General features: G+C 35.4%; 1 protein-coding gene across 2 annotated transcripts in view; it reads left to right on the forward strand.

Annotated features, from left to right (window-relative positions):
- The window catches only part of SMC5 (structural maintenance of chromosomes 5), an 87838-nt gene that overhangs the window by 24913 nt on the left and 37428 nt on the right, over positions 1 to 25497 (forward strand). For both annotated transcript variants that reach the window (XM_010999868.3, XM_031449847.2), the window contains exons 4-8: positions 4277 to 4439; positions 5401 to 5535; positions 6846 to 6986; positions 8343 to 8504; positions 9295 to 9366. In XM_010999868.3, the coding sequence (XP_010998170.2) occupies positions 4277 to 4439; positions 5401 to 5535; positions 6846 to 6986; positions 8343 to 8504; positions 9295 to 9366 (673 nt within the window). The remainder of the gene's footprint in view (positions 1 to 4276; positions 4440 to 5400; positions 5536 to 6845; positions 6987 to 8342; positions 8505 to 9294; positions 9367 to 25497) is intronic.

Below are 25497 nucleotides of genomic sequence, written 5' to 3' on the forward strand. Positions count from 1 at the left end.
AGCTTTAGCTTTTTAAACTTAGTTTGTGGTTGGCTTTATTCCTTTGATAACTAAAGATACATCCACCCCACTGTTAATAGCAACATTCTTTATAATTGCCAAGATATGGAAGCATCCTAAGTGCACATCAATAGATGAATGGATAAAGAAGTTGCTGCATATATATGTAATGGAATATAACTCACCCATAAAAAAGGATATCTTGCCATTTGTGGCCCTTCATTCACTTTTTTTCCTCTTCTTTTCACTTCAAAAGCCAGAATTTTTAACTAGCATAAACATTTCCATTGCATCAAAAACAACAAAATACTTAGAAATAAACTTAACCAAAGAGGTTACCTATACTCTGAAAACTTTAAAACATTGATGAAGGAAATTGAAGAAGATACAAAGAAATGGAAAGATATGTTGTACTCTTGGATTAGAAGAATCAACATTATCAAAATGGCTGTACTACCCAAAGCAGTCTACAGATCCAGTGCAACCCTTGTCAAAATACTCAATGACATTTTTCACAGAACTAGAACAAAGAATTCAAAAATTTATGTGGGATCATAAAAGGTCCCAAACTGCCAAAGCAATCTTTTGTAGGGTTTTGGTTTTTGGTTTTTGGTTTTTTTTTTTTTTGGTCTGTCTGCTTTTTGTTTTCTTTCGTTATGGTTTGATGACTAAAGAAGTTCCTTTAACATTTGCTGTAAAGCTGGTTTGGTGGTGCTGAAATCTTTTAGCTTTTGTTTATCTGTGAGGCTTTTGATTTCTCCATCAAATCTGAACAAGAGCCTTGCTGGATAGAATGTTCTTGGTTGTCAGTTTTTTCCTTTCATCACTTTAAATATATTGTGCCACTCCCTTCTGGCCCGTAGAGTTTCTGCTGAAAAATCAGCTGATAACCTTATGGGAGTTCCCTTGCATGTTATTTGTTGTTTTTCTCGCTAATTTTAATATATTCTCCTTATCCTTAATTTTTGTCAATTTGATTACTATGTGCCTTGGTGTGTTCCTCTTTGGGCTGATCCTGTGTGGGAACACTCTGTGCTTCCTGGACTTGGGTGACTGTTTCCTTTCCCAAGTTGGGAAAGTTTTTGGTTATTACCTCTCCAAAAATTTTCTCAGGTCCTTTCTCTCTTTTCTTTCTGGGACCTCTATAATGTGAATATTGATGTGTTTCATGTTGTCCCAGAGTTCTCTTAAACTATCCTCATTTTTTTCATTCTTTTTTTTTTCTGTTCTGCAGTAGTGATTACCACTAATCTGTCTTTTAGCTCATTGATCCATTTTTCTGCCTCATTTAGTCTATTCTTGATTCCTTCTAGTGTGTTATTCATTTCAGTGATTTTATTCAATTCTGGGTATTCTTTATATTTTCCAACTTTTTGCTAAAAACTATGCTCTTGCATCTATACTCTTGAGTTCTCTGAACATCTTTGCCATCATTACTTTAAACTCTTTCTCAGATAAATTGCCTATCTCCTTATCACTTATTTCTTTTGGGATTTTATCTTGTGCCTTGGCCTGGGAGATACTCCTCTGCTGCCTCATACTGTCTGTTTTTCTGTTTGTGTTTTTAGGTAGGTTAGTTAGTTTCTCGACCTTGGAGAGGTGGCCCTTTGTGGGAGACGTCCTGTGCGTCCCAGCAGTACACTCCTGTTTTGTCACCCAAGAGCCAGGGTCCAGCTGGTCCCAGTGTAGAGTCTGGCCTGTGTTTGTGGATTCCTTCCACAGGCTTTGGGATTGTTTTCTTATTTCTGCTATCTGCCCCCTGGTGGATGAGGCTGGATTAGAAGCTTACGTAGGTTTTCTGGCAGAAGGAGTTGGTGCCTGCCCACTGCTGGGTGAAGCTTGGTCCTGGACGCCTGGTGGGTAGGAGGTCTGCTGATGGGTGGGGCTGTGTTCCCTCCCAGTATGTTGTTTGGCCTGAGGCTTCCCTACAGGCTGTTGGGTGGGGCTGGGTCTTGGTGCTATCAGCCTCCAGGAAAGCCCATGTAGATGAACACTGCTGGAATGTCTACCACCAGCTGTTGTATCCCCTGGGTGAGCTGTAGCCATCCCTTATGTCCCCAGGAGACCTTCTAAAACCAGCAGGGAGGTCTGGCCCAGGTTCCTATGAAATAACTGCCTCTGCCTTTGGACCTACCTGGCTCATGTGAGACTCTGTGTACATGTCCCAAGAGAATGAAGTCTCTGTTTCCCCCAGTCCCATGGGACTCCTGGAGTTAAGCCCCACTGGCCTTCAAAACCAGATGTCCTGGGGTCTCCTCCTCCTCCCAGTGCTGGAACCCTGGGCTGGGGAGCCTGATGTGGAGTTACAACTCTCACTCCTGTGGGAGGGCCTCTGTGACTTAATTATTCTTCAGCTTATGGATTGCCCACCCCGGGAAGTGGGGAGTATGGGGCCTGATTATATCTCCAGCCCCTCCTACCGTCCTGCTGTGGTTCCGTCTTTATGTTTCCAGTTGAAGAAGATCTTTTTTGTTAGAGTCCAGTCTTTTTTTCAACGGTTGTTTAGCAGTCATTTGTGGTTTCATTATAGTCACGAGGAGAGACGAGCTCATGGTCCTACTACTCCACCATCTTGACTGGAAATCTCAAATTTCTCTTTTTTTTTTTTTTTCTTTTCATTTTTTTGTCTCTGTACTGCATTCTAGATCCATTTCTCTTTGGTTCTTTTTCAGATCTACTTGTTCTTTACTTATATTTTCAATCTTTTATTTCTTAAAATATAGTAAACATACTTATTTTATACTTGAGTCTATTCCGGTATGATTCTACTTTCTATTTCTAACTTACTCTTGATGCTTTATTTTCTTGTGTGTTTTTCCAGAAAGCTGTTCCTTTCTCTTGGAACTTCATCTGCATTAAATTCTTTGATGATAAAGGTAGATTCCCTGCAGAGTGAATTTTTGTTATAAACCATTGGATATTTTTAAACCAGGGTCACAGTTTGCAGAATTCTCAATTTCAGGGGTTTTGAACTTCCTTAGGTATGTCATGTAACTTCAGGTACAAATCTATTTAAGACTGATTTGGGTTAGTAACTCTTAGGGTGAATTTTTTGTTTGTTTCACAGTTCAAGGCATAGCTTGAGACAGAGTTTACCTTGCTATTGCTAATGGTGGTGGTGATGGAGTAATTTCTAGTTTATCCTCACACTGAGAGTATAGCCTTTGGGGGATGGTTTCTGTTAAACTCTCCACCTTGGAGAACTCTGGGCTTTGTCTGCAACACCCCTCTCTCAGGAGATCATAAAAATGAATGTGCAAGGTTACCACCTGGTTGGCCACATACCCTCAGGGTAAAAGGCAGTTTCATTTTTCCACTTCCGGGTTCCTGCCTGCACTGGAATTTTGGCCAGAATACCTTACTTTGATGCTAACTTATAAATACATTTACAAATATATTTTAGTATTTTATATCTTATTTTTAATTGTTTACAGCAAGAGAATCAAGAAGGATACTTCATTAGATATGCTGCTAGAAGTGAAAGTTTAAAGCTACTTTTTTTAAGTCCTAAAATCTTATTGTTTGAAAAATTCTAATTATAGTATAACATACACACACACACAACATTTACATTTTCATTTAGCCATTGGATACCAATAATTTATCTTTCTGCCACATGCTGCTGATTGCCAATGAAGAAGATGGATGAATAAATGGGAGGTGTGGAGCAGTAGTACTCCTAAAAGCAAGAAATAAGTAAATACTCTTCTTTCAGATTTTCTTTTGTTTAATGTTGCTTAATAGTCACGCAATATAGGCCCCTCTGAATTTAGAGCAGTGGAGTACAGGAGCCATGGGCCACCTGTATGGGCAGTTTTGATGTTCTGGAAATGCACATGCAAGAGTTGGTTTACATTCCTGCGTTTTTCAAGTTGAGAGGGTTTCAAGGTTTAACGGTTATGTACTGGCCCATTTTGAATTGCAGTCAACGCATGTGATTGGAGAGTAGCATAATGATTAGAGGATAAATAACTCCAGATATGTGAATCCTCTGGCAGTGTTTGGCAATTTGTACTGGCATTTGTTTTAATTTTATTTTTAACAGTTTAATTTCAAATGTTGAAAGAGTAATAACTTACATATGATCAATTATGTATTATCACTAATAAAATGTCAGGCTTTCCTTATTTTGAGGGTCCAAAATATCAAAAGGAACAAAAATTATAGTTAAAATCCTATCTGGCAACCTTTGGTGCAGGAGAATTTTAGAAATTTCATTTCTAAAATAATGTATGTATTTTGAATATAAAGATTTAAAAAAATTTTTTTAAACTAGGTTCAGGACTTCTGGCAATCTTATAATCACTCGTGAGATTGATGTGGCAAAAAATCAGTCCTTTTGGTTCATCAACAAAAAATCTACAACCCAGAAAGTAGTAGAAGAGCAAGTTGCAGCCTTAAATATTCAAGTGGGCAATCTTTGCCAATTTCTACCTCAGGTATGAGAAACTTAAATGTAAAGATAAGAAAATTTTATGTATAATGTTTCTTCTTTATGTCGTGAGAATGTAAATATTTTTAAGGGTTATTGTAATGGTTACTATTCAAAATGAGCATAGCAGTCTTAATACTTACAAAAGTTCTCTGTCAATGGTAGCATCTCATCTCTTACAGTATAATCTTACTAATTTGTAGTAATTTGGAAATTTTCAATTAGTAGGTCTGTGAAAGTACTGTAAAGGAAATAAAGGTATTATTTTTAAGTACAGAGAGTAACCTGAATAGCTGTGTGCTTCCATCTGTAGGCTCTTAAAATTTTGTTAAACAACTTAGTGTATTTGTATAAAATATTTTATACACTAAGACTATTAAATCTATAGGTGTACGTTCTAAAAACTTTTTATATTTTGTTTAGTAAAAATAAAGCATCCTGATAATGTCTTTGAATGCTGTCTAATGACTGAATTATAGTTCATTTGTTTCTTCAGAAGCAATGATGATTTGATTATTATGTCCAAATTAGCTATAAGTTAAAATTTGGAAGCATTTATCAGCTGATATGAGACTGTCTCCAGAAGTAGATGTTTAAAATTGCCCTTTAAAAAAAAAAAACTTCTAATATTCCAATCCAATTGATGTGTGGTAGATAATGATCATTTCAATCCAGGGGAGTATTTTTTCTTTTATTTTCAAACTATTTATTATATATAAACATTTTAACCTAGAAATATTGACAGTGAAATTTTTTAAGGTTTTCAAAGAGATGATAGTTTATACCCTAAGTTTATTTTTATTATTTTAAAGAATAATACATGAAAGAACGGCATTTATATTAAGATTCCCATCTCTAAAGGCTTTTTTCTTTTAAATGAGTTTCATCTTGACAGGCATCATTGAGTGAAATATGTTTTGAACATATTTATAAATGATGGTAGCTGATGTTTAAGTTTTGTGCTGTAGGATAAAGTTGGAGAATTTGCTAAACTCAGTAAAATTGAACTCCTTGAAGCTACTGAGAAGTCAGTTGGTCCTCCAGAAATGCACAGATACCACTGTGATCTCAAAAACTTCAGGGAGAAAGAAAAACAACTAGAGGTATTTATAAATAGACAACTTATTTTTATTGTCTCATTGATGTCCATGTCTCAGAATGTGGGAGAGTGAATAGTAGCTCTGATTCGTTGAGTGAATTCATGTATTTGTGGTTTTTTCCATCCAGGATTTTATTGCTAACATTAATTAAATTAGGTGACAAAAAGTGAGAATGGATTTGATATAAAGTTTGAAAAATTAACTATCATTTCATCAAATACATGTTACTAATTGAATTTCTAAATAACCAATAATAGTATTATAAAGAATTTTTTTCTCTCAGGAAGTTTCAGTATTCTTTTATTCGTTCAATATATATTGAACACCTACCATATGTCAAGCAATGTAAGGCTTTGGATAATACAGCAGGCATCATTTAGACTTTAATACACCATCTCTGTTAGCCATTTCTCATATTTTTTCAGCTGTATAAGGTAGACTTTGTAAAAAAAAAAAACTATTTAGTTGCAGTGTTCAACTTTTATTTTCACCTTTAATAAACATAAAAATTAAATGTCCTTCTATAGCATATCATTTGAAAAGATGTATTATTTAGTGAATCATTTTCCATATCTCAACAACTAAAATAAATTCAGTAAATTTTGTGATAAGAATTCTCATAAACAGATACTTGCTCTTAAACTGTAACTGTCTGTACGTGACAATGTTTTGTTATAATTTAATGCTGTTTCAATATTATACTTACTCAGAGTGAATGGACAAAGGAGTTGTACTTCTGTTGTCCTACTTCAGATATTTCCAGTCCTTTTATTCTCTTTCACATCAAACAATATAATACTCCCCACTGAAACTACCTATACCATCCTCTGAAAGAAAACAAGCATGTATTCTAGGTTCTCAGTCCATCTTTGCATTTTTTAATTTGCAGTATAGAGATTGAATTTTAGCTTTCCTTCATCTCATTTCTAAGTCCTTAAGTCATGGGTATTCATGACATGCTAATCATAATAATACCACTTTTCATTTGTATGTCACATTACAGCTTTTGTTCAGCTTTCACCTATAGGAGGTCAGGTTGCTTCTACCCTTGTGGTCAGTTGGGCAGATCTTTCTCTTTTTAGACAAGAAGAATCCAGGCTTAGAGATGTGGCAGGGCTTCCTCACAGTCCCATGACTAATAAATTGTACAGCTTAGACAGGAACTCAGGTGTGCACATTAGTTTTACACAGTTCTTAAAAATGCCTGAGTCCTTTATTGTGAAATTTTGCTAGGACTGTACATTTTTCATTATTAAAAGATTTGACTTGTCTTTTTTTGGTTAAACTAATTGTTAAATAAATATTTGTTTTAGACCTCATGCAAAGAGAAAACTGAATATCTGGAGAAAATGATTCAGAGGAATGAAAGATATAAACAAGATGTGGAAAGGTTCTATGAACGTAAGCGACATTTAGATTTGATTGAGATGCTTGAAGCAAAAAGGCCATGGGTGGTAAGTCTAGTTGTTAAAGGCAAAATAATGTTTCTTTAAGTAACAAAAGTTATAAAGAAGGCATTAATTAGTGTGTATTCAAATTAGGTGCTTTTGTTCATTTTTGTTTCACATATCACACGTAATAAAATTTATCTGTTTCTTTCTTGGTGATGTTATATAGCTGTGTGCTATGTTGTTGTTGTTGTTTAACAGGAAACAGTTGTCTGTGTCCTTAATTCTTCCAGATTTGAGTCCTCAACAGATAGTTGTTTTTTTTTTTTAATAAAATGTTGATGAGTTAAAAATGTTTACATATGGAAAATTAAATCTTTTGAGCGTCCTTGGGTCACTGAGAATTTACTTGGAGGGTGCTTCTGTTATCAACTTCAGCTACAGAAGAAGCTGAAGGATATTAACTGTAATCTTCCACTCATATGCTTATAACTTTACTGAGGCTACTGTTTTTGATCACTGTGTTATGTATACTTTATTACTTAGAACCACAGTTTGGGCTAAAGATTCATTTCCCTCAATGCGTTACTTTTCAGTGAGTGCAACAAAATAAGAAAGTTTAATGTTTTTAAAGCTAGAATGGGAATAATTATTAGATTAGGAAAGTATGTGGCTATATCTGCGACCTTCTCCACCCCACCCCACCCCTGCTTCACTTTACTCTTTCTCATAATTCCATTATTCTTAAACTTTTTCATTTCTTTATCTCATTTTGATTACATTTTTCCTGTGTCCATTGTTATTCTGCTTTGCCTTTTGAAGTCTTTTGATTTCTCCTTTTAAGACTAATTTCAATCTTTTTTCAGTTTTTTCCCTTTTTAAAAATTTACTCTAATGATTATATTGTTTTCTCTTATTACCATTCATTCTTACTATATGCTCTCTTAGCACTCCATTTTTTTAAACAAATATTAATTCCTGTGACTTGACAAGCAGCATTTTACCTGGATGCTTCATTTTATTTTTCTTTTGAGCCATTTTCCTTTTGTTTTTTCATTTTTATTTTTCATTACTGAGTTTCTTTTGCTTCTTTTGTTTTTGAATCCCTTATTGAGAGACTAGAGGAGATCCTCACTTTAGTATCCATTTGGATGTAAGTTTTAGAAACAGGAAGAGATGGAAGTCATAGAGTCCAGCCTAGTGATAAATGCTCAATGAATATCAGTGAGTCAGTCGTTAATATTGGTATTTACTATTTCTGAAGTTGTTTTAGAGGGCATTTTTTTTTTTAGCAATGGACCTGCCAAAGAGATGTAAAGCTGTCTTTTCATAAATTTAGTTTCTGCCTGTACCTTGACTTTAGTATATGTGTTACTTTAAGCTAGTAGTGCATTAACTTCTCTTTCTTGAACTCATCACAAGGAATATGAAAATGTTCGTCAGGAATATGAAGAAGTAAAACTAGCTCGTGACAGAGTGAAGGAAGAGGTCAGAAAACTTAAAGAAGGTCAGATTCCTATGACACATCGAATTGAAGAAATTGAAAGGCAACGTTACAATTTGGAGGCTCGAATTAAAGAGAAGGTACTTTTCTGGCTCAGTTTTGGAGTCCCTGTATTTTATTTTAGCAAATACAAAAAAATATTTCACAGATTTTTAAAAATATTTTGTAGATTTACTTATAGCTTTGGTTCTTAAACTTTTACTAGGAACTCTACTAGCACAGGGCTTTAAAGATCCTAATCATCATTGTTCGAGGCTTACTACTTTATAGAAATTCTAAGGTATAAAAAAAGAAAAATGAAATGTGATTGTTTCAGTTAGAAGAGGATTCAGGGTAGTGTTCTTAAACATAATGAACTCCTTTTGTGAATTTATCATATGTGGTTTGTAGTTATGTACCCTTTTGAAGGAGTGTAATATAAAAAACTTGATTTTTTAGGAATAAGTAGTATAATGGCATATGGAATATTCCCTGTATTTTGAAAATATAACTTTAAAACTTTTGTGATCGTGGCTTTTAACCTTTAGGGGAGATTTTGGAGTTAGATGTTACTTTGAGAATGGTTTAAACCATAGACCCTGCTATTCTGTAGGATTGTTTTTAGGATAAAATAGCATGAGGAAATAAATGTGAAGAGATAAAGAAACATACCTATGCATATTGCTTGCAGCTATTTTTCATATCAATAGGAATAACATTTTATATATTTGCAAATAAGTGTTGGTATTTTGGGTGTTGTTATGAATTCAATCATGGAAAAGCATTGTGGGTTAACTTACGTTAAGAACTTAGTATTTAGATGAACATGGCAACATAATTGGCTTGCTTGAGTTTTTAACTAACTTCCCCTCTTTTGGTTCAATCTTATAGGCAATAGATATTAAAGAGACATCTCAAAAATGCAAGCAAAAGCAAGATATTATAGAAAGAAAAGATAAACAGGTAAGATCTTATGTTGAAATTTTTGTTATGCTAATTTGCCCTAACTTGTGTTCAGGTATGGGTTATGAGACAACTTCATGTTTTGGGAATTGTCTAAGATCCTCCTCATTCTCTATTTCTTGTCTTAATCAGTGAGGGGAACTAAGATTTGGAAGTATAGCCATTGTAGAGAGGCTAATTGGGAAAAATTGCTCAAAACTATTCATATACATGTGTTATAATCTTTGTAGCTGGATGGCTAATAGTTTTTTAATAGTGTGGTGATTTTGTTAATAGCAGAAATTATAAGGGATTTTATTCTGTTTGTTTACATTCAGAGTAGGGTATTACAAAGCTGATTATAAATTCTTTGTGCATGGGTAGGACTTGATGGCAAAATTATTTTAGGATGATTGGGCAAGAAAGTGGGCTTTGTAACTAAGAGATCCCCAGGTGTCTTTAGGGTTCTATTCTCCAGGACTATTCAGAAAATGAAGTTTGAATTACCTGTCTTAAGGGTAAATGTGTAACTTGAAGCATTTCCTGGTGTTTGAAGCATTACGTTAATCTCTCAGTTTTTACCCCTTTTTCTGTGCCTTTATCTTCAAGTCCCAATTCTCTCTTATTTAATTTCTCCATAGAATAAACCTCAAATTTTCTTGACAGAAGTTTGTTTGCCTGTATTAGTGCACAAGGTATGTGTATAGAGGGGATGTAGAGGCAGTGGGATTGGAGGTGGGGAAGGTAGGGGTAATTCTGTTCTGTGTGATACCTTTTTTTTTTTTTTTTTTATTCCTCAGAAGTCTCAACATTACTTTAAGGTATTCATAGCAAAATCTTCCCTCTCAAAACTCCTCTAAAGTATGTACAGGGCAATCATACTACATCCAAATAGCTGGTGGAGAACTAATGGCTCAACAGAATTAAATGACTTAGAACTCAGAAGTAACTCCCCATGGTACACTCTACTTTCCCCAAGGTAAAATAAAAATTTCCACAGAAATCTTCCTTAATATGTGAAGTCTTTCTGTTTGACATTTCCCTAGTTCCAAGAGTATCTAGGATTTTTCTTTTTGTAAGATGAGTCAGCTCTTTTCTTGTTCCTTTCTCTTTCACTCACCCTTTGCTCTGTGGTTCTTATAATAGGCTGCTAAGTTAGTTGTCTCTCTGTTTACTCTTCTGAATATTCATTGAAATCTCTAGTTGTTGATGTCTTCTCCCTTATTCCTTTTGTCCTTGTGAGATTGAACCCTTTATGCTCCATTTCTATTATGTAGTTAGAGTTTAGAAGGGGAAAGGGCACATTCATCTTTAAAACCCCAAACAGGTTGATAGGTTGTCTAACTGTGAACTATCCTTGCATTCATGTCATAAATCTCACTTGGTATTTTAGTACATTGCTGGATTCAGCTAGAAAATGTTGTATTTTGGATTTTTTGCACCATATGAGATTGGCCTAAGAATTTATTTTGTTCCATCTTTAACTATTTTTTTATTGTTATGCAAGATGTTGTAAGTAGTTTAGTATTCTTAGAACCTGATTTTCTCTTTTTTCCCCTTACCATAATTGCCAGGGCTTGTCACTTTTATAAGTTCTTGAATTTCTTTTTTTTATTTTTAATAAATACAGTTTAGGGTATACATTTTTTCCTCATCATTTGACTACATCTCATGTGTTGATAGGTGCTTTTATTGTTTTTTGGCTTATGATCTTATAATTCTGATCTTAATTAAATTTATATGGGAGTTATTACTGTTTTAATTTCTGTGGATATGGAATTTTTTAAGCCTTTTAAAAGATGTATAGTTCTACTTATATTGCTTTGTGGTTAATAAATATGGACTAAATGACTTAGAGTTTTTTGAAACCTCTTTTATATTTGGTTTTATACATGTTCTACATATATTCAAAAAGAATGTGTATTCTGTCTTTAGGTGTGGTTTTATATATATATGTATGTATCTCAGGCTTACTATAATTATATTATGCAAATATTCTATTTCCTTTTTTTTTATCTACTTGATTTATCCATTTTAAAGTATCAGTACCTCCTGTGAATGTAGATTTGTCTAGTTTTCCTTGTAATTGTATTAGTTCTTGCTTTTTAGATTTTAAAGCTTTGTTGTTTGTTCTTTCATGTTTTGATTTATTTTACCTGTTATAAATAACATATACTGGATTTTGCTTTCTAATTTTTTTCAGTTTGGTGTGAGACACTGTTTCATACAGTAAAGGAGTTTAACCAGCTTATATTTATCATTGTTTTCTACTTACTGTGCTTTTTGTTTGATTCTTCCTGCTCCCTTTTTTATTTTCTGTTGCTGTTGATCAAAGTTTTTATTCCATTTTTTTCTGAAGTTGTATATTCTAAGCCTGTTCTATTGATTACTCTTAAAGTTTAAATAACATACTTTTAAGTTAATCAGTCGTCTTATTCTTGCACTTAAATGATATCAGAATCTTAGCATGCTTTTATTTCTTCCGCCACCCTATGCCATTGTCATCAGAAATTTTGTCAGTTATTTGAGATGTTATTTTTCACTGTATTTAGAGTTAATAGTATGTTTTATTGGTTTATTTGATCATGTTACTGTTATATCACACTTCTTCTGGCTCCTTTTGAGGATGTGCGGATTTTTTGTTATTTTTTCTTACTGGCCGTCTTCTGTAGGTGTTTTAGAGAAGTTCTTTAGGTGATAAACTTTGAGTCCTTTTGTGCTGAAAAATACCTTTTTTGCAGTCACCTGGAATATTAATGTGGCTGGATATTTAATTCTAAATTACAGTTTTTTTTCTTAACACTTTGACTGTTCTGCTTCATTGTCTTCTTGGGTCTGATACAGTCGACCCTCCACATTCATAGTTTCTGCATTCATGGATTTAGCCAATCACTGAGCAAAATTATTCAGGAAAAAAAAATTCCAGAAAGTTGCAAAAAGCAAAACTTGAATTAGCCGTAGCCTGGCAACTATTTACACAGCATTTACATTGTGTTAGGTATTATAAGTAATTCAGAGATGATTTAAAGTTTTGAATTTTTTTTTAAACATTTAACCTAATTGTATTCATGCTTAACCTTGGGATAAGGAATAGATCATTTAGTAAAAACATAGTAAAAACAAAATATGTCTTATGTACAGCTTTTAAACTGCAGTAATGATGTACTTTTGCATCCTATAATAATGATGTATGTAGGTTATATGCAAATACTATGCCATTTTATATAAGGGACTGGAGCATCTGTTAATGTTGGTAGCAATATAGGAAAGTGAGGGGAATGGCAGGGTCCTAGAACTAATGCCCTGAGGATATCAAGGGATGACTGTAATGTCCTTGAGAAGTAGCAGCTACAAGAGGTGGGCAGAGACTGTATTAGAAAACCCTTGAAGATAAAGAATGGAAATTGAACTTGATTCTAAGTGCAGTGAGAAACTATGAGGTGGCTCTGGAAGTTTTTAAGCCATAGAGAAACAGTGTTTCATGTATATATATGTTTTTAAAGAACTCCTGATTGCCTTATGGAGAAGGGACTGTAGTTAATTTTTGCCCCATATGAGGCAAAAATAAAAGCCGGGAGTTCAGTTAGGAGGCTGCTACAGTAGTCTAGGCAAGAGATGATGGTTTCACCTAGGGTGGTAGCAGTTGATAAATATAGAAAATTGAACCAACAAAATTTGCTCAGAGAGTAGATATAAGGATCATACTGTGTAAAAATCAAGGATCCAGTCTAACTTTCTGACTTCACAAGTGATGGATAGTGTTACTTTTTACTGAACTGAGGATTGCTAGGACAGGGAAAACAGAGTTCTGTTTGACTATGTAGAAGAGTTCCATCCTTTTACTGAAAACCTGTTTGTCTTCAAATGTAAAATGTGTTTCTTAAAAACAGTATTTGGTTGGATCGTAGTTTTTTGGTCCATTCTGTCTGTGTTTTCCTTTTAATTGGAGTGTTTAATCCATTTGCATTTGATGTAATTACTAAGATTTTACATGTGCCATTTTGTTGAGTTGTTTTCATTTGTCCTATGACTTTTCTGTTTTTCCTCCATTATTGCTTTTATGTTAAATATTTTCTCTTGTACCATTTTAATTCCTTTGTTCCTTTACTATGTATTATTTGAGCTATTTTCTTAGTGGCTGCCTTTAGAATTATAATTAACATCTTAATTTATAATCTAGTTCATATTAATGTGAACTTAATTTCAGTAGTATATTAAGCTATGTTCCCATATGGCTCCATTCCCTTCTTCCTTTGTTATTGTCATAACAAATTACATTTGTAAAAAATTTTATTGAGTTATAGTCAGTTTACAATGTGTCAATTTCCAGTGTAGAGCACAATTTTTTATTTATACATGAACATATATTCATTATCACATTCTTTTTCACCGTGACTACCACAAGATCTTGTATATATTTCCCTATGCTATACAGTATAATCTTGTTTATCTATTCTATATATACCTTTCAGTATCTACAATTTTCTAACTCCCAATCTGTCCCTTCCCACCTCCCTCCCTCTGGCAACCACAAGTTTGTATTCTATGTGTATGAGTCTCTTTCTGTTTTGTATTTATATTCATTTGTCTTTGTCTTTGTCTTGTCTTTTTTTCCAGATTCCACATGTGAACAATCTCATATGGTGTTTTTCTTTCTCTTTCTGGCTTACTTAGAATGACATTCTCCGGGGACATCCATGTTGCTGCAAATGGCGTTACGTATGGTGTTATTTTTATGGCTGAATAGCATTCCATTGTAAAAATATACCACCTCTTCTTTATCCAGTCATCTGTTGATGGACATTTAGGCTGTTTCCATGTCTTGGCTATTGTAAATAATGCTGCTATGAACATTGGGGTGCAGGTGTCTTTCTGAGTAGGGTATCTTCTGGATATATGCCCAGGAGCGGGATTCCTGGGTCATATGCTAAGTCTGTTCCTAGTCTTTTGAGGACTCTCCATACTGTTTTCCACAGTGGCTGCACCAAACTGGCATTCCCACCAGCTGTGTAGGAAGGTTCCTTTTTCTCTATAGCCTCTCGAGCATTTGTCATTTGTGGATTTTTGAATGATGGCCATTCTGACTGGTGTGAGGTGATACCTCATTGTAGTTTTGATTTGCATTTCTCTGATAATTAGTGATACTGAGCATTTTTTCATGTGCCTTTTGATCATTTGTATGTCTTCATTGGAGAATTCCTTGATTAGGTCTTCTGCCCATTTTTGGATTGAGTTGTTTGGTTTTTTCTTATTAAGTCATATGAGCTGCTTATATATTCTAGAGATCAAGCCTTTGTCAGTTTAATCTTTTGCAAAAATTTTCTCCCATTCTGTAGATTGTCGTTTTGTTTTACTTATGGTTTCCTTTACTGTGCAAAAGCTTGTAAGTTTCATTAGGTCCCATTTGTTTATTCTTGCTTTTATTTCTATTGCTTGGGTAGACTGCCCTAGGAGAACATTTTTTGAGATGTATGTCAGATAATGTTTTGCCCATGTTTTCTTCTAGGAGGTTTATTTTATCTTGTCTTGTGTTTAAGTCTTTGATCCATTTTGAGTTTATTTTTGTGTATGGTGTAAAGGAGTCTAACTTCATTGATTTACATGCTGCTGTCCAGTTTTCCCAGCACCATTTGCTGAAGAGACTATCTTTATCCCATTGTATATTTTGCCTCCTTTGTCGAAGATTAGTTGACCAAAAGTTTGTGGGTTAATTTTTGGGCTCTCTGTTCTGTTCCATTGGTCCATATGTCTGTTTTTGTACCATTACCATGCTTTTTTGATTACTGTGTCTCTGTAGTATTGTCTGAAATCTGGGAGGGTTATTCCTCCAGCCTCTTTTTCTTCAGTAATGCTTTGGCAGTTCTAGATCTTTTGTGGTTCCATATAAATTTTACTATGATTTGTTCTCATTCTGTGAAATATGTCCTGGGTAGTTTGATAGATACTGCATTAAATCTGTAAATTGCCTTCGGCAGTATGACCATTTTAACAGTATTGATTTTTCCAAACCAGGAGTGTGGGATATCCTTCCATTTTTTTAAGTCTTTAATTTCCTTAATCAATGTTTTATAGTTCTCCGTGTATAAGTCTTTCACCTTCTTGGTTAGATTTATTCCTAGGTATTTTATTACTTTGGGTGCTATTTTAAAGGGGATTGTTTCTTTACTGTCTTTTCTTGTTGATTCATCGTTAGTGTAAAGAAATACAACTGGTTTTTGTACGTTAATCTTGTAACCTGCTACCTTGCTGAGTTCTTTGATTAGTTCTAGTAGTTTTTGTGTGGGCCTTTGAAGGTTTTCTATATATAGTATCATGTCAACTGCATATAGTGACAATTTTACCTCTTCTTTTCCAATTTGGATCCCTTTTATTTCTCTCTCTTGCCTGATTGCTGTGGCTAGGACTTCCAAGACTATGTTGAATAGGAGTGGTGATAGTGGGCAGCTTTGTCTTGTCCCAGATTTTAGTGGGAAGGTTTTGAGTTTTTCAATGTTGAGTATTATGCTGGCTGTAGGTTTGTCTTATATAGCTTTCATTATGTTGAAATATGTTCTCTCCAAACCCACTTTGGTGAGAGTTTTGTATCATAAATGGGTGTTGAATTATATCAAATGCTTTTTCTGCATCTATTGAGATGATTGTGTGGTTTTTATTCTTTCTCTTGTTGATGTGATGTATTACATTGATTGATTTGCGTATGTCGAACCATCCTTGTGTCCGTGGGGTAAACCCCACTTGATTATGGTGTATAATCTTTTTTATGTGCTGTTGGATTCTATTTGCTAATATTTTGGTAAGGATTTTTGCATCTATGTTCATCAGTGATACTGGTTTGTAATTCTCTTTTTTGGTAGTGTCTTTGCCTGGTTTTGGTATCAATGTGATGGTGGCTTCATAGAATGAGTTTGGGAGTATTCTCTCCTTTTCAGTCTTCTGGAAGAGTTTGAGAAGGACTGGTATGAGTTCTTTGTATGTTTGGTAGAACTCCCTGGTGAAGCCGTCTGGTCCTGGACTTTTATATGTAGGGAGGTTTTTTTTATTGCTAATTCAATTTCATTTCTAGTGATTGTTTTGTTCAAGTGGTCAGTTTCTTCTTGATTCAGTCTTGGTGGACTGTATGTTTCCAGAAACTTGTCCATCTCCTCTAGGTTATCTATTTTGTTTCCATACAGTTGTTCATAATATTCTCATGATATTCTGTATTTCTATGTTATTGGTTGTAATTTCTCCATTTTCCTTTCTTATTTTGCTTATTTGTGCTCTCTCTTTTTTCTTCTTTGTGAGTTTGACCAGAGGTTTGTAGATTTTATTTACTCTTTCAAAAAAACCAGCTCTTGGTTTGATTGATTTTTTCTTTTTCTTTTTCTTTTTCTTTTTTTTTTTTTTTTCTTATCTGTTTTATTTATTTCCTCCCTCATCTTTGTTCCTTCCTTCTGCTGACTTTTGGGGTTTTTTACTCTTCTTTTTCTAATTCCTTTAGCTGGTGGGTTAGATCGTTTATTTGACATTATTCTTCTTTGAGGAAGGCCTGTATCGCTATAAACTTCCCTCTTAGCACTGCTTTTGCTGTATCCCATAAATTTTGTGTGATTATGTTTTCATTTTCATTTGTCTCAAGGTATTTTTAAATTTCAACTTTGATTTCATCATTGACCCATTGGTTTTTTAGTAGCATGTTGTTTAATCTCCATGATATTTTTTTCTCCTTTGTTTTTCTGTAGTTGATTTCTAGTTTCATGACATTGTGTTCAGGAAAGATGCTTGAGATAATTATTATCTTAAAATTGTTGAGGCTTCTTTTGTGCCCAAGTACATGATCAATCCTAGAAAATGTTCCATGGGCACTTGAAAAGAATGTATATCCTATTTTGGGGGGGGTGTAATGCTCTGAAAATATCCACCAAATCTTATTTTTCTATTGTATCATTTAATTTCTCTGTTGTGTTATTTATTTTCTGTCTGGAAGATCTGTCCGGTGATGTTAATGTGGTGATAAGGTCTCAGACAATGATTGTATTTCCATGAATTTCCCCCTTTATCTCTGTTAGTAGTTGCTTTATGTACTTAGGTGCTCCTATATTGGATGCATATATATTAATGAATGTAATATCTTCATCTTCTTTACTCCTTTAATCATTATAAAATGTCCTTCTTTATGGCCTTTGTTTTAAAGTCTATTTTGTCTGAAATCAGTATTGCTACTCCTCCTTTCTTGTCATTTCCATTTGTGTGGGATACCTTTTTTCATCCTCTCACTCTCAATCTGTGTGTGTCCTCCCTAAAGTGGGTCTCTTATATGCAGCAAATTGAAGGTTCTTGCTTTATTATCCAGTCTGCCATTCTGTGTCCTTTGATTGGAGCATTTAGTCCATTGACATTTACAGTAATGAATGATAGATGTGTGTTTATTGCCATTTTGAACTTAGTTTTGCAGTTGATGTGATATTTCCTCTTTGTTCCTTTCTTCCTTTTGTGGTTTGATAATTTTTGTTTGTATTATCTTGGATTTTATTTAGTTTTTGTTACTCAATTTTAAGTTTTTGGCTTGTAATTACCCTTTTTTGTAAGTCTATTATTAACCCATTACTATAACTGTTTGTATTAAACTGATAGTAATATAAGCTCAAACCCTATGCTACAGAGAACAAAAAATTTTTAAAAGAAAAAAAAATCTATGTTTTCTTGCTTCCCTCTCCCACTCTTAATGATTTAGATGTCTTCTTTTACAATTTCATGTTCATTCTATTTGTAATTCATGGTAGTTATCACCTTTCCAGTTACGGTTTTCTCGTTTTTGTAGCATCCTGCTTCTTTTCTATTTAGAGTAGACCTTTCAGTATTTCTTTTAGCATGGGTTTAGTGTTGCTAAACTCTTTTAGTTTTTGTTTCTCTGACGTTCTTTATCTCTCCTTCTATTCTAAAGGATAACCTTGCTGGATAGTGTACCCTAGGCTGCATCTTTTTTTTCATTCAGGACTTTGAATATATCTTGCCACTCCCTTCTGGCCTGTAGTGTTTGTGTTGAGAAATCAGCTGAAAGCCTTATGGGGGTTCCCTTGTAACTCACTCTTTGTATTTTTCTTGCTGCCTTCAGGATCATTTCTTTATCCTTAACCCTGACCATCTTGATTATAGTATGTCTTGGTGTGGGTCTGTTTGGGTTCTTCCTGTTTGGGACCCTCTGAACTTCCTGTATTTGGATATCTGCTTCCTCCTTTAGGTTTGGCAAGTTTTCAGTCATGATTTCTTCAAATACCTTTTCAATCCCCTTTGCTCTTTCTTCTCCTTTTGGAACCCCTATTATGTGTAGATTGGTATTCTTTGTATTATCCCATAGGTCCCTTACATTGTTTTCATTGGTTTTTATTTGTTTTTCTCTCTGCTGTTCTGATTGGGTGGTTTCTGTTGATCTGTCTTCTAGCCACTTACTCGTTCCTCTGCATTATCTAGCCTGCCTTGTACAGCCTTTAGATCAGCTCTCACCTCAGCAAATAAGTTTTCCAGTTTTAATTGGCTCCTCTTAATAGCTTCATTTTCATTTTTGACATATTCTCTGTCTCTAAACACAATCTCTTTTAGTTCCTTCAGTAGTTTGATCACTCCTTTTTTGAAATCTTGATCTATTAGGCTGTCAATAGCTATTTCATTGATCATTCTTTCAGGGGATTTCTCTTGTTCTTTTAATTGGGAGTGGTTCCTCTGCTTCATCTTGCTCATGTTTCTGGCACTGAGGCTTATGGAGTATCAGTTATCTATTGTGGTCCTTAAGGAGTTTATTTATTTATCTATCTAAAGCATATGCGGAAATAAAACTTAAAAAGAAAAAAAAGAATTTTAAAAGGAGAGAAAAAAGGGTTTGAAAACAGTATAATCAATAACAGAAGAACAAGTTGAAGCAAAATAAAAATTGAGATGTATTTTAAAAACCTTAAAAGAGGAAAAAAGAACAAAAAAAAATTTGAAGACTGAGTATAATCAATAACAGAACAAGACCAAGAGAAATAAAAATGAAATTGAGGTGAATTAATAGTAGTAGTAGTAGTAGTAGTAGTAGTAGTAGTAGTAGTAGTAGTAGTAGTAATAATGATGATTTGAAAGAAAAATTTTTAAGGGATTAAAAATAGAGACATATGCAGTTGTTTAAAAAGTAAAAATTAAAAAAGTAAAAGAAAGCAGAACAGAGGAAAAAAAGAAAAAAAGTGAATTTGTTCCCATGGAGACTGCACTCTCAGTGATTTTAATGAGAGGTCTTAAGTATGGGTGGTTGTCAAGTCTTACTTCACTTTGGTTGGGACTGTGGCCATTGACCTGATAGTCAGAGCCTGCCCTTGTTATTAAATGGGGCCTCCTTTTTTGTTTTGTGGGTTGTCGCTAGTCCTGTCGCTAGTCCTCACCCTGCTGCGCAAACTCAGCTCGCTGCTTCCAGGGGCCCCCCGTTGGCGCCCCTGGTCTGTGCTGCTCCCAGTGCTGGTGGGCAAGCAGACCGTGCCCCCTCCCAACACTGTGGTCAGGTGCTGCACTCTTACATGGTGGTTGGGCGGGTCACTCCCCCTTCCGATTCCATGGTCAGATGCTGCTCTGGGCAAGGTAGGCGGGCAGGTCGTGCCCCCTCCCAGCACCAAGGTCAGGTGCTGCACTCCTGCAAGGTAGGCAGGTGGGTCGCTCCCCTGCTCTGTGCAGCTGCCTGCTCCCCTCGGGTCGCTTCTCCATAGGCTGGCTCGTGGAAGACAGCGGAACAGCACTCCCCTCTGCTCTGTGCCAGAACTCAGCTCCTTGTTCGTTTGTCTTGAAGGTGTGAGTTCTCAGAGGTACCAGGGCAGAACGATTCTACCTGTCTTGGGCTGTAAACAAGTTTCCCTCTCACCTTTGAGGCTCTTAAGCCCCTATGTACGAATTCAGGTTTTGACCCTGCATAAGCACTGAGGATATGGTGGCTGTGGGTGAGCCCCGCCTCTCTTCTCCTGAAAACTGGTACTGGGGTTTTCAGATAGGGGGTATGGCACCCTTCCCCACCAGGGTACACCAGCCGTGTTGCTTTTTTTTTTTTTTTTTTTTTCATATTTCATGGAGGCCCAGGTTGTTGCTCCGTATACCCTCCCGGCCATGGCATACCAGCACCCTGCAGTCCCCCGGGGTTGCCTCTGTACAGCCTGCCCCAGTCCTTTGGCTCGGGCAGCCTGTTCTGTCCCCCACCTGCTGCTTTGTCTCCAGGGCTGGCGGTTGCGGAGACTGTCTCTGCCCGTTTAACTTAGTTCTGTTGGTCAAGGGCTGTTCGTACAGATCCGAGCCTCAGAGGTTCCCCCTCTGTCCCACTGACCTCTCCGTTGGAGAGCTGGAGACCCAGTGAACGACTGCTACTCCTCCTTTGCTGCTCCCTCCCTGCGGGACCGGTCCTGCACTGTTTTGCTTTTTCTTCTTTCTTTTATCCTTTTCTCCTACCAGATTCGTGGTGTCTTTGTCTTTTGAAGAAGGTGATGTTCTGTCAGAGTTCAGCAGGTGCTCTGGTTGGCTGAGTGGTTCGTGTATGTGAGTCTTGGTGTATTTGTGGAAGAGGGTGAGCTACGAGCATCATTCTACTCCACAATCTTGGCTGATCCAGAACAAATTACATTTTTAATCATTATAAGCCCATCAACACAATTTCTTTTATTTTATTTATTATTTTTAATTTTATTGATTTGGGGGGAGGGGTAATTAGGTTTTTATTTATTTATTTACTTAATGAAGGTTCTGAGGATTGAATCCAGGACCTTGTGCATGCTAGGCACACACTACCACTGAGCTATACCCCTGCCCCCATCCACACAATTTTATAATTATTTCTTTATATAGTTTTGATTTTGTAGCAGTAAGTGTCTGATTCTCTGACACCAATTGAGTGTCCTACAATTCAGTTCAACTGTGATACTAACTACCTGGAATTAAAGCAGATTCTGCAAGTTTACAGCTCAGTCCTACAAGACAGCCCTTGTTTCAGACACCAATCTCAAATCCCCAGACCTCAGATTTCCTGCACTTTTGTGTGACTCAGCTACAAATTTAGGGGTTCCCACAACCCCTGCTTCAGGTTCAGCATTTGCTAGAGCAACTCACAGAACTCAGGAAAATGTTATACTTAACAATTACTAGTTTATTATAAAGCGTGTAACTTAAGAACAGCCAAACGGAAATGGTTGCACAGCATAGGGTATGATGGGGGATAGAGTGGCGGAGAGCTTCCATTCCCTTTCTGGGTGCTTCACCTTCCCAGCATATGGACATGTTCACCAACCTGAAAGCTCCAAAACCCTGTTGTTCAAGAGTTTCTATCAGAGTTTCATTACCTGGATATGGCTGATTAAATTATTGGCCATTGGTGTTTGAGAGCTCTCTCCAGCCCCTCTTCTCTTCATGAGGGTCCAGGGGTCGGGCTGAAAGTCTGGACCCTCTAATCATGTAGTTGGTTCTTCTGAAGCTGTATAGGGGTTGCCAAGAGTCACCTTATTAGCATAAAATCGGGTATTTGCAAAAGGGGCTTAGTATGAATAACGAAAGATACTTTTGTCACTTAGGAAGTTCTAAGGGTCTTAAGACCTCTGAACCAGGAGCCAGGGACAAAGACCAAATGTATATTTTTATTATACCACAACAGTTGTCTTTTATATTAGATAGGAGAAAAGAAGAGTTACAAGCAACAAATATATTTTTACTTCTTTATTTAATTGTGTAGTTACCTTTGTTGGTACTCTCTATTTCTTTGTGTAGATTCAAGTACTGTCTAGTGTCCTTATATTCGTCCTGAAAGACTTCCTTTAGTATTTCTTTTAAGGCAGATTTGCTAGTGACAAAGTCCCCCAATATTTGTTTATCTGGGAATGTCTTAAATTTTTCTTTGTTTTGGAAGGATAGTTTTGGTGGGTATAGAATTGTTGATTTTCTTTCAGTACTTTGAATGTAACATCACACTGCCTTATGGCCTCCATTGTTTCTGATGCAGAATCAGCTATTAATCCTTTTTGAAGATCCCTTGTATGTGATGAGTTACTTCTTTCTTGCTTTCAAAATTCTTTTTCTTTCATAATTAACTGAAATTTCTGGATGTAAGTCACCTTTAATTTATCCTGCCTGGAATTAATGGAGCTTCTTAGATGTGAAAATTAATGTTTTTCATCAAAGTTGGGAAGTTTTGGGGTCATTATTTCTTCAGATATTCTTCCTGTTTTTTTATTTTTATTTTTCATTAGTTTATTGTTTGCCACACTGTTACCCCACAGCAGGCAGCTGTGGTGCTAAATGATTGCCACTGGTTTTTGGCAGATGCCTCCAAGGAAAAGGGTATTTTTTCAGTGTGCCAGCTGTGGAGTCAGGTCAGGTGAAGACAAGCCTTGCAAGTAAGGTTTTCCAGGAAACTGCCACACAGATCAGATAATGATGGTTCTCTGAGAATGAGAATTTGAAAGGGCCCCAACCCTCTTATGATCTCTTCAGTGTCTGGTAGGCTGTTAATTTCACTATGACTGTGGGCTGTTGGTTTTCAAGGCTGCCATGGAACTGAGGGAGAGGGGAATGGGAATAGAGCATGTTCACAATGCCACTAAGCTTGTGTTCTGTTTTGTTTAACCAAAATTCAGGCATTTTTCTTGAATAGATGTTCTCTTGGTTGTTGGAAGCCTTTGGTTAATTTTGAGTGTTTTGAAAAGTTAATTTTGACCATTTTTGTCAATATTTTCATTGCTTTTCTTGAGGAGAGGCTTTTCAGAGTTCCTTATTTTATTATTTATGACAGCCAAGTCTTTATAGAGAAATGTTAATGGGATTTTAATAGGAATTGCATTAAATAAACATGTATATCAATTTGGGGAGAATTTAATCTTTACTGTGTTGAGTCTTCTAATCTATGGACATGGTATGTCTCCACTTATTTAGATCTTTGAATTTTTTCTTTAGCCTTGTGCAGTTTTCAGCATACAAGTTCTCTGTTTTGTTAGGTTACATCTAAGTTTTTCTTTTGTTTTTTTCTTTCTCTTTTTTTTTTTAATTGATTTCTTGGGATTTTCTACATAGGCAATCATGTCATCTACAAGTGGGGACAGCTTTATTTTTTCCTTTCCGATTTTTGTGCTTTTTATTTCCTTTTTTGCCTTATTGCACTGGCTAGAAGCTGTCAGCACTGTGAATAAGAATGGTAAGAGTGGACATCCTTGCCTTGTTCCTGATCTTAGGAGGAAAGCATTCAGTTTTTCACTCTTGAGTATAATGTTAGCTGTAGGTTTTTTTTAATACATGCTCTTTATCAAGTTCAGAAAGTTCTGCTCAATTCCTGTGTTTCTGAGAACGTCATGAATGAGTGTTGGATTTTGTCAGATGCTTTCTCTGCACCTATTGATAGGATCATGCGCATGTTCATTTTTAGCTTATTAAAATGATGGGCTACATTGAATTTTGAATATCAAATCAGTCTTGCATTTCTGAAATAAACTTTACTTGGTTAAGGTGTTTAAATTTATAATTCCTTTTACATATTGTTGAATTCTGTTAGCTAACCTTTGAAGGATTTTTGTTTCTATATTTATGAGGGATATTGTTCATAGTTTTCTTTTCATATTGTCTGCTTTTGATATCAGGATAATAACTAGCTTTCTAAAATGTATTGGTAAGTGTTCCCTCCTTTTAATTTCTGGAAGAGATTGTGTAGAATTGGTGTTAATTCTTAAAATATTCTTAATAATTCTCAGATAACACTATCTACATCTGGAGATTCCTTTTTGGAGTGTCGAAATTATGAATTCAGTTTACTTAATAGTCACAGGGCTGTTCAGATAATATATTTCATATGGATGAGTTGTGGTAGTTAGTGCTTTTTAAGGAATTGGTCCATTTTGACTATGTTGTTAAATTTACATGTGCAAAAATTCTCTTATTATCCTTTGGATTTCCGTAGGGTCTGTAGAGATACTGATACACCTGTTTCATTCCTTATACTGAAGTTTGTGTCTACTGCTTTGTTGTTGTTTTTGGGAAGAGGGAACCAATGTTGGTAGAGATTTGTTAATTTTATTGCTTTTTTACAAAGAACCAGCTCTTTGTTTCATTGACTTTTCTCTGTTGTTTTTTCTTTTTGGTTTCATTGATATCTGTTCATATTTTTATTACTTCCTTTCTTCTGCTTTGTGTGGGTTTGTTTTGATTTTTGTCTAGAGTCTTGAGGTGGAAGCTCAGATGATTGATTTGAGGCGTTTCCTCTTCTGTATGCACTTAGTGCTGTTTTCCTCTCCACACTGCTTTAGCTGTATCCCACAAATGTTGGTATGTTGTATTTTTATTTTTATTCACTTTGATGTGTTTTTTCACTTTTCTTGAGATCACATTTGTTTATCCATTCATTTGTTGATGGACATTTAGGGTTGTTTGTGCTTTGGAGCTATTACCAAAAAAGCTGCTGTGAGTATTCTTGTACAAGTTCTTGTATATCATAGGTGTACATATAACTTTTGAAGGAGTTGCCACACTGTTTTCCAAAATGATTATTAGCATTTTGTAGTTGTAACTGATAAAAGTTGACTTGTGATTGCTTAGAATTCTTTTAATGGTCCTTTACTATAAATAATTTGAGAAACACTGCTTGGAATAGCCTTGTAGGGGTTAGAGTACAGGTGGAGGTAGGGTAATGGTTTTGAAAACAGGAAAAGTACTCTGATCAGAGTACTCTGATTTTAACTATGCTGTTAATGAAATATGAGACAAGTTATTAGCTGAGTGGTAAAGGCCCTGAGTCAATAAAGGATCAGTGAAGGGGGAAAAGATGTGAAGTCATCTCAGAATGAGATCACACATTTATTAGAAAAATGTAGTAGTTTTTTCTGGTAGTTCTGGATGCTTGTTTTGTGGCCATAAATTTGAAGTGAGACCTGTTTTTAAGAGTTTCTCCAATTGGTTCAGTTGTTTAGGTAGAAATAAGCAGAAGTTTTATAGCTAGGTTTAATAAAGACAAGGCTTTTTCCTTGCTCATGTGACATAGGAATGGTGAAGGGTCAAGAGGTCTTTGCAAGGGAGTGGTTCTAATGCTGGATTGTGGAACCTTAGCAGGTTAAGGAAAGAAATGAGGGAGATGGTAGATTGTGAAAACACAGTAGGGTCAGTGGATTTTAGGATCCTGTGCAGTCATAGGATAGA

The sequence above is a fragment of the Camelus dromedarius genome, chromosome 10, assembly GCF_036321535.1.
Source record: "Camelus dromedarius isolate mCamDro1 chromosome 10, mCamDro1.pat, whole genome shotgun sequence".
NCBI classification, from domain to species: Eukaryota; Metazoa; Chordata; class Mammalia; order Artiodactyla; family Camelidae; genus Camelus; species Camelus dromedarius.